We start from the raw sequence: 15,374 nt of genomic DNA, 5'->3' as shown, positions 1-15,374 counted from the left end.
ATTAGATTGGAAAAAAACATCAATAAAAGGTAAAAATCTATTTAAACTTATTGGAAAGGTTAATTTCTGTTGCTCCTGCTGACTAGCCACATCATAATATGAATAATATCAGAAGTTTTGGGAGTCAGCTGTCCACAGCAGTCTTAAACCTACCAAGGTACCAGCACAGTGACATGCTCAGCAGAATATTGTCTAATTATCATTATCAACAAAAGTCCAGAAAACATCCAGATATAATTTAATTTTTGTCATCGCAAACCTCTAGTTTGAAGTTTAAATCCATGATAGCATGCTGGAAATATATGCATGCTGTTAGACCCACAGGTGCCAAACTGGAAGATCCATGCTGCTATGGTCACACATAGTTTCACATGGTCTCGATAGGTTCCTCAGGGACAAAATGAGCAAGAGAGGCCTCTCTGATCAGGTCGAGGTGTCACTGAGAGCCTGTTTGCATGGACAGGGGCGCAGGCGATGTATCAAGGTTAGTGGTTCTGTAAACTTTAGATTTTTTTTCAATAGTGCCAGAATTGTCCCGAGGTCAGGTTAAGAGCAGATTTCTATTGAACTGATCCATTGTTTTCACAATTGTAGGACACTGACATGCATCAACATGCATGCTTTTTTAAAAACTAAATATGTTTTGATCTGCCCAGGTTTTTGGATTGAAGAGGACGTGAGGAGGCCATTTGTGTCTCAGGCTGTCATCACAGATGAGCAGTTCTCCTAATGTTTCTGCTATCAGCTCAATACTCTGGCATGGAATCCAAGGGATGATGGCAACAATAGCAGGAAGAACTTATGCTGGTGCACAGAAAGCATGCGTCTGTATGAGGGAATCACAGACGGAGACATTGTGGGCTTGAGTGATGCCATTCTTAAACTGCTGCTGCAGTTTTTATTGAAACACAGTTTTGAACTTGTTCTGCATGTCAATAAACAATATATGGAGCTGCATGTTATTTTTGTCTTCATTTAAGTTTAAGAATTTGTGTTTAAAGAAGATTTTGTGCTCAAAATAGAACTGAGAATTAATATTACAAATTGTATGTTGAAGAATCAAATCAGACATATTTGTATTTAAAGGAATCGGCCAAAAATAAAAAATTGTCATTTACTCGCCCTCATGTCATTCTAAACCCATACGACTTTTGTTTTTCTTTGAAACACAAATGAAGGCCATTTTTTAGCTTTGCTTTTTCTGGTCCTCAGTAGAAGTCCAAGCAAACAAAAGCTTTTATGCATTACAAAGTACAAAAAGATATCGTAAAAGTAATCTGTATGAATGAAGCAGTTTGTCCTTCTGAAGAGATACGACTGCTTCATAACCTCACTGGTTCTTGTTTGCCAAGCTAAGCTGAACTTCCTTTGACCTTTGTGTATGTGTCATCAATGTTTATATATTAATATATATAGCCGAAATGAAAACTTTTCATCATATGAAGCAATTTAATACTTTAATAAAGCCTTCAGAAAGAGAATCAGTTTTATCTTTAGTTGACCTTTATTATTAATTGACTTCCAAAAGGTCATATGAACACTTAAACCTTAGTAATAACACTATATTGATGAAAACATGCTTTATATATCTGTAAAATTTAATATATTTATGTTTATGTATGTGGCTGTGGCAGAATTAGTTTAGGGAAAAAAAATATTGCTTATTGCTTTATGTGATTCCAGCCACATTACATAATCACATTATTTTTCATCTGTTAAAATGAAAACATCAGGGCTGCAGTTTTCTTTGTCTTGCTGTGTTGTTCACTCCATTGCTCTCATCACGAGTGCTAGAAAGAACATTAGCATCATCACTGCCAAGGTCTGAAAAACCTTCAAGCAAGTGTAACTTAATTTTTAGGAAATATATTCAGTCAATCTTTAAAATCATACGAACTGATCTGAACACACTTACAGTTTGCTGGTCTGTTCAGAGCAGACATCATTCTCTGCAAATCAATAAATCCTTTGTTAATTTTCAATGGTGACAGATCTGAATATGCATGATTATTCCTCATATTCATTCAAATTTACTGTACCTCCTGCAGAAGAGTTGTCCTGTTGTGGCTTGTTGCATTTTTCCCAAAGCAAAATCAGTGTGACCAGGACAATGACTTCAACCACTATGGCAATGAAGGGTTTGAGAGGCTCAGTATACGACAAGACCTTCAGGTTGACATAAGACTCCCTGGGTTTGATATCAAACTCAGCGCTGCATATGTACTTTCCAGAATCTTCTTCAGTCAGATTCAAAACAGTCAGTTTTGTATCACTTCCATTAATAACGATCTTGTAGTTCAGAGGGTTTGCAGTAACATTGATGAGGACCTGTGTAGGGAAAAACACTGATATGAATGTTGTTACTGTTAAAAGTCCAACTATTAACAATCTTTTTGAGTAAATGAAATGAAATTATAGTAGCTGGAAAACTTGAAAAAACAAAAGGTGTTTACTTATGCACTATTCTATGATGTTGAAAGTGTGGAATGTTGATCTGTGTCCCGAAAGACGCACTATACACTGTGTGCTCATACACTATGTACTTATGCACTATGTACTCAACCATGTAGTGTAGGAATTATCTTGTCATTCATAATTGGAGTCTGATAGCCCCTCCCCCTTCACAATGTAATTAAAGCTGCAATAGTTGAGTGCATGAAGTCTCCAACATTCCAATCTTCGTTTTTTTTTTCTCGGTTATTTAAAGGAGCTATGTGGAGGTTTTTACTTTAAAAAAAAATCTTTAAGATTTTTCATTTTCAAGAGTTTTCATTTGTACATGTATGAGCCAACCATGGTGTAAAAAAAAGAATGACACTTCGACTGTCCACCACGGTTGCCTCTATCAGCCTGTAGGCTCAATTGTGTGTGGAGGAGTCGGGCCCGAATTGGCGCGAAAATTCACAAAATGTGATGTCATGCGCGTTCTCGTCTACTTGGGCTTTTACAACCGTACGGCACGCCAGCCATTATAGTAAGCAGCGGCAATAGTGTCTTCAAATGGACTCTGCAGATGGAAAGAAGCGACCAGCCTCCAGCACATTTCAGACACCCACGGACACTCCTCGTAAGTAAAAAAAAAAATAAAAAAAAGAGCGTGCGCACTAAGAACGAGCATGAGACTGGCTGCAGTTCCTCTAACGGCCACTGGTGTCAGTAACGGTTAGAAATGTCAGAACCTATGCAATGCTCCTTTAAGTGCATCATCTGGGTGTTTAAAGTGCACATTTACTTTTTGGAATTTTCAGTGTGAACACACTACTCACACTATTTATAACTACAAAACATCATAGAATAGTGCATTAGTACAATATTTGGGACGCACCTTAACAAAACAATACTAATTACTAACAATTACTGGAACAACAAAATAAAAGCTATAGGACTAAATAAGCAAATATCAATAAATATTTAAAAAATAACACTGGATATGATAGCCCCTTTATTGTGAGGTGACGTCTAATTTAAAGGGTTAGTTCACCCAATAATCAAAATTATGTCATTAATATCACCCTCATGTCGTTCCAAACACGTAAGACCTCCAATCATCTTCTGAACACAGTTTAAGATATTTTAGATTTAGTCCGAGAGCTCTCAGTCCCTCCATTGAAACTGTGTGTAACCGGACCTTCTTGAACCAGTTCACCAAATCGAACTGAATCGTTTGAAACGGTTCGCATATCCAATAAGCATTAATCCACTAATAACTTAAGCTGTTAACTTTTTTAATGTGGCTGACACTCCCTCTGAGTTCAAACAAACCAATATCCCGAAGTAATTAATTTACTCAAACAGTACACTGACTGAACTGCTGTGAAGAGAGAACTGAAGATGAACACCGAGCCGAGCCAGATAACGAACAAAAGATTGACTCGTTCACGAGTCAAGAACCGGTTGCATCGGTTTTTGGTTTTCTGAAGAAAACGGTTATCCGGTTCTTTTGCGCTCGACGTAATGACATTATTTGCAATGATTGCCCTTGATTCAAGCCTTCGGTTTACCCGCGCTCATAACATTAGCACAGAATCAGTTCGGTTCAGACGCTCTGTGTGTCAGTCTGCTTCACGCTGAATCACGTTCGTTCGTTATCTGGCTCGGCTCGGATATTGGTTTGTTTGAACTCAGAGGGAGTGTCAGCCACATTGCAAAAAGTTAACAGCTTAAGTCATTTGTGGATTAATGCGTATTTGAGACGTGAACCGTTTAAAACTATTCAGTTCGATTTGGTGAACTGGTTCAAGAAGGTCCGGTTACATCAAGTGATTCGTTCGCGAACCGGATATCACAAACTGCAGTGAACTCTCTCACTACAGACCCGGAAGAGAAGACACTGCTGAATAAAGTCGTAGTTTTTGCTATTTTTGGAACAAAATGTATTTTCGAAGCTTCAAAATATTTTAACTGACCCTCTGATGTCACATGGACTACTTTGATGTTTTTCTTACCTTTCTGGACATGGACAGTATACCGTACACACACTTTTAAATGGAGGGACAGAAAGCTCTAGGAATAAATCTAAAATATCTTAAACTGTGTTCCGAGGTCTCACGGGTTTGGAACGACATGAGGGTGAGTTATTAATGACATAATTTTGATTATTGTGTGAACTAACCCTTTAAGTATAATCTTAATACAATCCCATGTTCCTCATTTCTCGTTCACCTTTTCAGTGTTGTTTGCCTTGTACCAGTTCCAAGTGTTTGGTGTGTGTTTGAGTTTGAGTTTACATTCAAGTACAACTGAATCTCCGATGTAGCTCACTACAGGCTTGTTTCTTGTGTCTTTTATTGCAGGAACTTGAGAAAAAAAGCAAAATACATCAGGTTAATGTAAAATCAGAATGATGGATATTATTGTATAAACCATTTAAAACTACACAATGTGTACATAAAACGACAACATACCATCTAAAACAAATGTTACTTGTGCCTCATTTTCTCTGAAGTTGCAGGAATAGTTTCCCAGGTTTCCGGCCTCTATACTGAAACTACGAAAAAGGTTAAACAACTTAAAGCAGTGTTAAGTCATTGTTTAGTAATACTGAATTTCTTGTTTTACTCCTATAACATGTCTTATAACTTATTTGCATTTTTTACATTTACTAAAAATGACACATGATTATTGTCTTGAATAAACAACCACTTACTTCCTTTTAAGGATATACTGTTCATTGTTTCTATTTACAGATTCTTCAAAGTTTTCAATTTCTTGTCCATCTTTAGTCCAATAGCCAGTAATGTTTGGAGGGTTATTTGGTATATCAATTAGGTTACATAAAAGCTCAACTTTTTGGGGTGTCAGGATTGCAAGCTCTTCAATAATGACTTGATTTTGACCTGTATTCCAAGAAATTGTAGCCCAATCAGCAAAACAAACTTCTGCAGTTATGTACAATTCAATGTATAGTCATTGTTTATCTTATTACAAAATCATAAATTCACATTTTTTAATTATAATTACCCCAAAAATGAAAATTTGCTAAACATTTACTCACCCTCAGGTCATCCAAGGTTAAGATGATTTTGTTCCTTTGTCAAAACAAATTTGGATAAATGTAGCATTATCACTTACTCATCAATGAATGCTCTGCAGTGAATGGGTGCCGTCAGAATAAGTGTCCAAACTGCTGGTTAGAGAACTCATATTTTAGCCAGAAGCAACAGTTTAAAGTCAAAAACATCTTGATGGATTTGATTATTATAAACATGCAAGTTTTCACTTCACAAGATGTTAACTGATGGACTGGAGTCATGTAGATTACATGTGGATTATTGTGATGTTTTTATCAGCTGTCTGGACTCTGATGGCACCTGTTGTTCTGACGGCACCCATTCACTGCAGAGGTCGGATCAGACGCATGATACATTTCTCCAAATCTGTTCTGATCTAGAAACATACTCAGCTACATCTTAGATGGCCCGAGGGTGAATATATTTTCAGCAAATTTTAATTTGTTATTAATTTGTACTTCTAAATGATGTCAAATGCATACTTGTCCTGGCTAATAAGATATTACAAGGTAACCATACCTATGGATACAGCTTTCTGTGTTGTATTTACAGGATCAGACTGTGGGGAAGGGGATGTCTCTAAAAAAATAAAGAACAAGAAAATAAAAAGACATGCCATTTGACTTAGCACTGAATAAACAACACTACCAACTCACCATTCTGCTAGAGAGTAGTGTATGAAGGTAAAATGACGTCATAAAGATTTGCATAGGCAGGGTCGTATTTGTGGAAGTGTACGTAAGACTGTAAGCATAAATTAAATTTGCATGCGTAAGAGAAGCTTTGTAAAGGTGTAAATCGAGTTTCAAAGCGTAAGAAAAAATTATTTGCAGCATTTTAGTGTTACTTGTAAGTGAAATTCTTGTATTGTGAAACTGCAGCTTCATGCTAACGCAAAATAAATATGATGTGCATGCTTCTGACTAGGGTTGGGTGCCGAAACCCGGTACCAATATGACACCGATCTACCTATAGAACCGGTATGCACTGAACCGAATAAGAACGCAGATTTCGGTGCCTCATTTTGGTGCTTCTTAAATGCCTGAGCGATCGGTTGAAATATTTGTCCTGATTCACCGAAATGTACACAAGAAGCATGAGCGTAGCCAGGCTTTTTTAGCAGGGCTATGGCATTTAGCTCCATAAACTGTACTCAAATTTGCGATCGCTTTAGAATCAGTCCGCTTAAATTTGATATGAAAACGGCGGCAGACCTGTCTCCTCCCTATCTTTCAGTGCGCTCTTAAATTTGCAAACCGCAGAGTAGCGCGAGCGGACTCAAACAGCAACAGAGGACACAAGGTGTGTTTATCGATAGATTGTTAGAATATCTGTATCTGTGCAGTTCTTTGTCATAAATACAGTTTACAAAAGGTCAGTGGGAGCAATCGGTTTCTCATCCACTATAAAGATTTTGCTCCGTTCACTGCTTCATCACACCACAGCTGTTTCCTCCAACGACAAACTAGCCCTTAACACATATGAACGCATACTTGAATTACACATATTTAAATATACTTAATTTAATTATATGTACTTTATACATACACTACTGTGCAACCCTCTACAGACACCTTGGCAGTTGAATCACCATTGGCTAGTATTTTTTTTTTTTGTTTACTCGCCAGACTGATATATTCATATATATATATATATATATATATATATATATATATATATATATATATATATATATATATATATATATATATATATATATATATATAATGATATGTTTGTAAAATGGCAGTTTTTTTTAATATCTGAAAGTACACTCTTAATATCAGTCAGTCAAGCATTATAATAATTAATTATTTAAAAATATAACTTGTATAATAATTAAAATTAAACCTTGAGAACCATGTTTGAATGCATATTAATCATTTTAACTTAGGACTGGTGTTGGTGCTTATTCAGTGTTTCTGTAAAAAAAATATTGGGAAAAAACTAACAAAAAATACTGATAAGATAATAATGATACGAATTCTACTAATAAGAAAAATTTAAAACTCACTAAGGATTAATTCATGAATGTTAATCAGGTTTTGTGCGTTCGCTCGAACTGATTTGTTGAAGTCAATACATATTATGTGCATTCAACAATCTCAATAGATTATTATTAAAATTAATGGCAAAATGAATGTTTGGAAATGAATACTGATATTTCCTACTGACATACTAAAGCAAAAGATATAAATAACTGGCTTAAAACCCTTTTTTTGGGGTGAAAATACTAATGTGCCTAAGACTATACTTTACAAACAACATTGTTGTTACTTTATAAAGAATGAGCATACAGTAATTCACAGGACTGATTAAAGACAGTGACAGACAGCACTCATTTGAACTGAATATCAGAGTGATTGACAGGGATACAGTAGAAACATTATGTGTGGTTTTCTATTAAATAATGACCCAGATCATGAAATACATTTATTAGTCTTAAAGTAAGGGAAGCTTGGGAAATGAGAGCATCCAAGGAGCGTATGAATGCTATGGATTTATTTTAAATCTTTTTAAAGTTCTTTAGTGTACTGTTTGAGTGCATGAATTACTCTGGGGTATTGGTTTGTTTGAACTCAGAGGGTTAAGTCATTTGTGGATTAATGTTTATTGGAGACACGAATCAATTAAAACGATCAGATCTATTTGGTGAACTGGTTCAAGAAGATCCGGTTACATCGAATGATTCGTTCGCGAACCAGACATCACTACACAGTAGTGAACGCGCTCACAACAGACCCGGAAGAGAAGACAATGCTGAATAAAGTCATAGTTTTTGCTATTTTTGGACTAAAAATTTATTTTCGATGCTTCAAAATATTCTAACTGACCCTCTGATGTCACATGGACTACTTTGATGATGTTTTTCTTACCTTTCTGGACATGGACAGTATACCGTGCACACAGTTTCAATGGAGGGACTGACAGCTCTCGGACTAAATCTAAAATATCTTAAACTGTGTTCCGAGGTCTGTGTTCTGAAGATGAACGGAGGTCTCACGGGTTTGGAACAACATGAGGGTGAGTTATTAATGACATCATTATAATATTTGGGTGAACTAACCCTTTAAGTACAAATTTTCAGTACTCTTTCCACCACTGATAATTTAATAAAGTAACATGAAATTACATCTATATCCACTAGATGGCTGCAATGATCACTTGGTGACTCATTAGATTGATGTGGAGACATTGAAACATCATCATTATAACAAAGATGTTATACAATAAGAAAAACAATGAATGTTTTTCAAAGTATAACTTTTTTTGTACTAAAGTACCATTTTTGCAGTTATGTTACAATATTCTGACAAATTATGTAACAGGAATTTCTTTTTTTTTTTTTTACAGATGTTTATGTTGTAATATTCATGTCATTATACAGACTTGTGTCCTCATGAACCATCATGGCACATCGCCAGAGTTACACATTGTGGATGTTTTAAATAATCCTGAACATCACAAAAGAATTAATGGCACACAGTCATTTTTGCTATAGACTACAATAAGCTTTTTATTTATTTATTATTCTTATTTATTTTTATTTAAGTTTCATCATAAACTGCAGAAATAGCAGTATATTAGCAGCATGAGGACCTACACATATAAATGATGCTGGGTTAAGATGAACGATAGCAAAATATCGACGTGAATTATCAGCAAAGAGACAAATGTGTGATCCTTGTAGACAAACAAACTACTACAACACTATTCATATTTAATAAATCAAATGTAAATCAGTACAGCACAATACCTTGAGTGAGTCCAGAGTGGATGAAGGACATCAGCACTTAATGCAGAAGAAACAGATATTAATCATGTCCATTGGTTCAACACAATGCAGATCACAGAAACATGTCTAGAGTTTCAACTGAAAGTGTTTCTCTGTTTTGATGCTCCATGAGAAGCAATGGTGATATATAATAAAATATAAAGAGAAAAAATATAGAACACAAATAATTGGTTATTGTCCAGCAGTGTATTTGATTTAACCAATTAAAAGAGATTGATTATTAAAAATAATAACATGATCATTAGTTTTAAAAAGTACTATTTATATAATTCATGTAGTAAAACACTTGCACACTTAAACACACATTACAAGCAAATATGAACATTAAGGTGATGATTGTTTCTCATCACTGACTCTTCAGTGGAACAGGAGACCAAACCACATCTCAGGTCAAAGTATTTCCGAGACACAGCCCCACTTCCTGTTTGACTCGGAAAACATCGACTCCACCCTCCACCCACATGTTGTGTGTTGAGGACATTTTTAACCAGAGAATTTATTATTTTTTTTTTTTCCAAAAATACAAGTTAATGTTATCACATTGGACTGACTTTGAACTTCACAACAGTTTTTGGACAATTTCCCCCCACCTTGTTACACTTGCGGTGTTCCGGGTCAAAAATGACTGGGCTACAAAATAGCTTATAAATCTCTCATTATGCTATATGTCTCTAATTATTAAAATCAATATTTTTGTCAACTTGTTTTCTTTCAACTGGGACAGACTTTGTATTAATTATTACAACTGATCAATTGCAGGCATCGTTGATCTGAGCCTAAAGCACACTATAGTGTGATAAACAGTGAACATTATTTTCATATTTTATTGCTTATTGACAAAATTATCCACAAATAATGCCTTTTTCTCTCAAAAACTGAGGTGTATGAGCTCAAGATTAATAACACCTAATCAATCAGTTCCAAAAACAAATACAAATTCTGTCCTAATTGAAAGAAAACAAGCTTACACAAATATTGAATCCAATATTTGGTGATAATATAGAATCATTTACAAGCATTTTTTGAAAGGTCGGCTTTTCAAAGGTGTTACAGGGTTTTCAGCAGAACAAGGGTCAATTGTGAAACTATAGCGGCTGTGAAAAAAAATTTAACACTATGGTTGTTTTCACAAGAAGTATATTTTAATTAAACCAAACTCAGTTCATTTAAAGTGAATCAGAAAGTGAACCAGCGGCATATTATTATATTAAGTATATTAAGAAACAATAAATATGTTGTTCAAAATGAAGACCGAACACACTTTCTGAGTGTCAAGTGTTAGTGGAATATGTTCATATGTTAACTACAGCTGTGGTTTTTCATGATTCAGATTGGATGAACTACAGCTGTGGATTCTCTGCTAAGTGACGGAGAACTGAGTTCACACATCTGCTATGATGTTGAGACAAACAGTTTATAAATAAGAGAAAAAGTGTCTCAGAAAACAGAAGTTCGTTCCGAGAAACATTTGAGCATCATTTTTGGCAGATGTGATGTGTTTGATAGACTTTCAGAATTAAAAGTGATAGAGAAATGTATGTGTTTTGGTCACTGTTCTCAAACTCTTGATGTCTCTGATGGAAAGTCTATTTGAAGATACAATATCATACAACACCAAACTCATATTAAACAAATACATCTGATTTACCTGAACTACCTGAAATAGGAAGAATATGTATAATACCATGTCCACAGAGCCTCTTTCTTTCACAAGCAGCACAGATAAATACATGCTCTCTGAAACTCTGTATCAGATCCACACGTAACATATCATCACATTAATCTGAATCTGAATAAGAATACACAAACAGCAAGACTGTGGATTCATAGACCCTCCTACACACAGCACAATCATTAATCTTCAGCTCTAATCTTGAATACTGTATTAAAATCAGAAAATAGTGTAGAATATAATGAAATACTCACAGAGTACAAGAGACAGTGCACTGGACCCCATACTGACACATTAACATACAGTTTTAACTGAATAAGACGCTTCCTGCTTTTCACACTTCAAGAAGAGATGAGGGAGGAGACAAACTACACAGAAATACATGAAATAGGAAGAAAACCAGATCCATTCTAAGATACTTACTCTTTCAGTGCATTAAAGTTGTTAAAGCTGTTTTTCTCCTTGAAAAGAGAAAGTCTTCAGTAATTGTTCTAACACTGCCAAAGCCTCACAGATTATGGACAGATCAGAGAATACCAAGTAAACCATGAGCTGACTTCTAATGTAGGCCTGTTCATGTAAGGCCCGCTTTTATCTGCACTGTAAAAAGGTTGCTGTAGATTTTAACTTACTGTAAAATTGTTTACAGTATCATAACTGTAATTTCATTTACAGTAATAATAATGCATACTGTATTAATATTTACAGTTCTCGTACTGTATTTTTCAATTACAGTACAAGTACTGTATTTAATATACAGTAATAATACTGTATATTGTATTAATATTTACAGTACGAGTACTGTGTTTTTCCTTTACAGTACAAGTACTGTATTTTTATTTACAGTACTAGAATTGATTTCATATTACTCAATTAGACTTTTTTGTAGATTTGAGTTTGCTTCATTTGCTTTATTATTACAAAATTAATTAAATTTTAATCTACATGTCACAGGTAAGGTTGCCATAAAGTTGATGAAAGGGATCTAATCGCAGCAGTCAAAGTTTTATTTAACATAGAACTCAAAATACTCAGAAAACAAAGCAACAAAACCAAACACAGAGTATAAAAAGACAAACCAATTAATGAAATTAACAACAGGTGTAACTGATGTTTAACGATTGAAAAACCACTAGCTGTAACTATAAGTAACTATAACTAACTATAAGTGTTTTACTCCCCAAAAAATTCATAAGTTCTCATGAACATTTGTTATTAAAATGTGCTGTTTCATTGTTTAACTATTTCATTATTTAACATTTACTTTAAAAAGTACATTCTACAAATGTGTTTGAATTCATCCTGTGTATTTGTAACATGGCTAAAAATGTAAACATTCTGAAAAGCAGAACAAATCAAACAGTAAAAAAATGTTTTAGTCGTGTTTTCTTTCAATAATTTGGCCAATCGAATTCAACCAGCTCTCTGATAAAAGATGCCACAAGGGGATTCAGGCTGGCGATTTTTCCAGATGCCCGGCTGATCTGTGATTTTGATCTGTGATTTGGTGCCATCAGGGTTTATTCTCAGAATGAACCTGTAAGCACAATAAAAAACATTTATCAAAACACTGATTTCCCAACAGTCATAACATGGTGCTGTATGCAGTTTGATGTTAATAAAAGCAATATGTACTATATAAATAAATAATTAATTATACATTGTAGACAGATTATGAACAGATTAGACGGATTATAATGAAACTTTGTGAGGTTGCAATTAAAACGAGGGACACTTTTTAGTGATTATAAAGGGACAGATCTTTGCGTGCTTTCTGCCATGCCAAATCAAACATAGTAGTCTATTTTTGCTTTTCTGTTTAAATTAACAGTGGTTTGTGAATTTAGATAATTTATTGGGAATGTTTATGCTGGGATGTGTTGTCTCTAGGCCACTGGTTCTCAAACTTTTTAGAGTTGTACCCCCTGAGGCTTTTAACATCCATCTGCGTAACCGCTCTCTGCAGTTACACCTTTTTCAGTAAGGGACAATATTTGCTGCTAATATTTGCTTTTTTTACATTTACACATAATTTTAGAAAATAAATAATGCTTTAAATCAAAACTAAAAAAATCAATAGAGAAATATGCAATGATGGTAAAAACAAAGTGATGCTTTAAAATATTAAATTAAAACCCTCAGTATGTTGCGACATGTCACTATCTTTATTTGTGAGGCGTTCATTTATTTAGTAAGGAAGCAAATGGCTGTAATTATGAATGAATCATTGAATTATTGGCTCTCTTAATTTATTCAAAGCCGCAGATTCATGCACAAACACTGCTGTGTGCTGCTGTTCTGCAGTAGCTCTCGTTGGAGCTATTTTTTGTAGCGAAAAATACTGACTATTACTGTGTTTAAAATGTAATCACTTAATATTAATACCTTTCGTTTGTTGAACTGTTGTATAAATCAATGTCACATTAGCAATTGAGTGGATATTCGTGTTAAACACAGGAACTCAGACAGGGAATGTTTTTGTATTGAAGAGCGTTTGAATCTTAAATCGTAAGCTAGTAAGTCAGTAGGGTTGCTACCTTCAATACAGAAAAATAAGGGACGCCTGGGGGGGACACCCCTTTGGGGCCACGATGACCACAGGTCCGATGACATGCCAGTGGTGGTTATTTTCGTTTTATTATTGGTAATCTATTTTATATAGTCTATTCTTAATTTTACAGTAGCCTATTGAAGAATGCAATCATTTAAATTAGTTGTTTATTTGCTTCACATAGGCACTGTATTTTTATTATTAAATATATCTCTCTTATCTCTTATTAAAATAATGCTTATGTGTCTGACTGTACACCTTAACAGTAATAAACAAATCGGTAACACTTTAAAATAAGTTTAAAAAATAATCTGGAGCAGCCTCCGCCATTCTTTCAAATCGACTCTCTGCCAAGAGACCCACCCTCCACTGACTCTGATTGGCCGTGAACCTGAAACAAACCAATCAATCCAACGATGGCACCGAGTATTACCCAATCAGGGGCAGAATAGGACGAGTCTTCACAGAATGCCGGTGGGATGATTTGCATGAGATTATGCATTGAAGACAACTCCGAAAATACGGGACAAACCACGTCCAGTATTGATTCAAAACGGGACGCGCTATTTTATTCTCAAATACGGGACGATTTCATATTTTAAGGGACGGGTGGCAACCCTAGAAGTCAGTCAAGTCAAAATATATATATGAAGAGCTTTTTTCCAAAACACGATAAATCCCATTAAAAAAAGTTTGTCGTGTAATTTTGCTGTGTACTGACCCTATTTGCTGCTCCATCAACATTTCATGCCAAATCGCTATATTTCCATGTTTAAAATGTACTGCAAGATGCAGGTTCTTTCCAAACCGTGATAAGCACTGAACCTATTTTTACCCTAAACGCGATATATCCTCAGGACTAATCAGAATTGTCTTTCTCTCTTCGCGCGCTCACCCTTAAATAACTCGCGCATATCGTGCCAGACGCTCAATTCGCCTCATTCGCGGATCCGGACCGTGCTAAACGCCTCACGCCGCAGGACCTCCAGATGCACGTAAACGCGTCTTTGCATTGACAAAGTGATAGTTCACCCAAAAATCTAAATTATGTAATTTATAAATTACCCTAATGTCGTTCCAAACCCGTGAGACCTCAGTTTATCTTCGGAACACAGTTTAAGATATTTTAGATTTAGTCCGAGAGCTTCCTGTCCCTCCATTGAAACTGTATGCATGGTCTACTGTCCATGTCCAGAAAGGTAAGAAAAACATAATCAAAGTAGTCCATGTGACATCAGAGGGTCAGTTAGAATTTTTTGAAGCATCGAAAATACATTTTGTTCCAAAAATAGCAAAAACTACGACTTTATCCAGCATTGTCTTCTCTTCCATGTCTGTTGTGAGAGAGAGTTCAAAACAAAGCAGTTTGTGATATCCGGTTCGCGAACGAATCATTCGATGTAACCGGATCTTTTTGAACCAGTTCACCAAATCGAACTGAATCGTTTTAAACGGTTCGCGTCTCCACTAATCCACTAATGACTTAAGCTGTTAACTTTTTTAATGTGGCTGACACTCCCTCTAAGTTAAAACAAACCAATGTAATTAATGTACTCAAACAGTACTCTGACTGAACTGCTGTGAAGAGAGAACTGAAGATGAACACCGAGCCGAGCCAGATAACGAACAAAAGACTGACTCGTTCACGAGTCAAGAACCGTTTCTGTCAGACGCTTCCGATTCGAGAACCGAGGAGCTGATGATACTGCGCATGTGTTGCGTGATTCAGCGTGAAGCAGACTGACACACAGAGCGCATGAACCGAACTGAATCTTTTGGTGATTGATTCTGAACTGATTCTGTGCTAGTGTTATGAGCGTGGGTAAACCGAAGGCTTGAAACAAG

The 15,374-nt window shown here is 35.3% G+C and overlaps 1 protein-coding gene across 1 annotated transcript; it reads right to left on the bottom strand.

Annotated features, from left to right (window-relative positions):
• Positions 1–1,605: 1,605 nt before the first annotated feature.
• Positions 1,606–11,358, bottom strand: LOC132138035 (embigin-like). The gene is made up of 9 exons (XM_059547641.1): positions 11,233–11,358; positions 9,268–9,303; positions 6,030–6,089; positions 5,147–5,336; positions 4,905–4,987; positions 4,663–4,796; positions 2,040–2,328; positions 1,916–1,949; positions 1,606–1,790 (listed from the first exon to the last, which is right to left on the bottom strand). The coding sequence occupies exons 1-9, from the start codon at positions 11,261–11,263 to the stop codon at positions 1,730–1,732; spliced, it is 918 nt and encodes a 305-aa protein (XP_059403624.1). The 5' UTR covers positions 11,264–11,358; the 3' UTR covers positions 1,606–1,729.
• Positions 11,359–15,374: the final 4,016 nt, after the last annotated feature.

This window comes from Carassius carassius, chromosome 4 (genome assembly GCF_963082965.1).
Source record: "Carassius carassius chromosome 4, fCarCar2.1, whole genome shotgun sequence".
NCBI lineage: Eukaryota > Metazoa > Chordata > Actinopteri > Cypriniformes > Cyprinidae > Carassius > Carassius carassius.
This window is presented reverse-complemented; position numbering and strand designations above follow the sequence as displayed.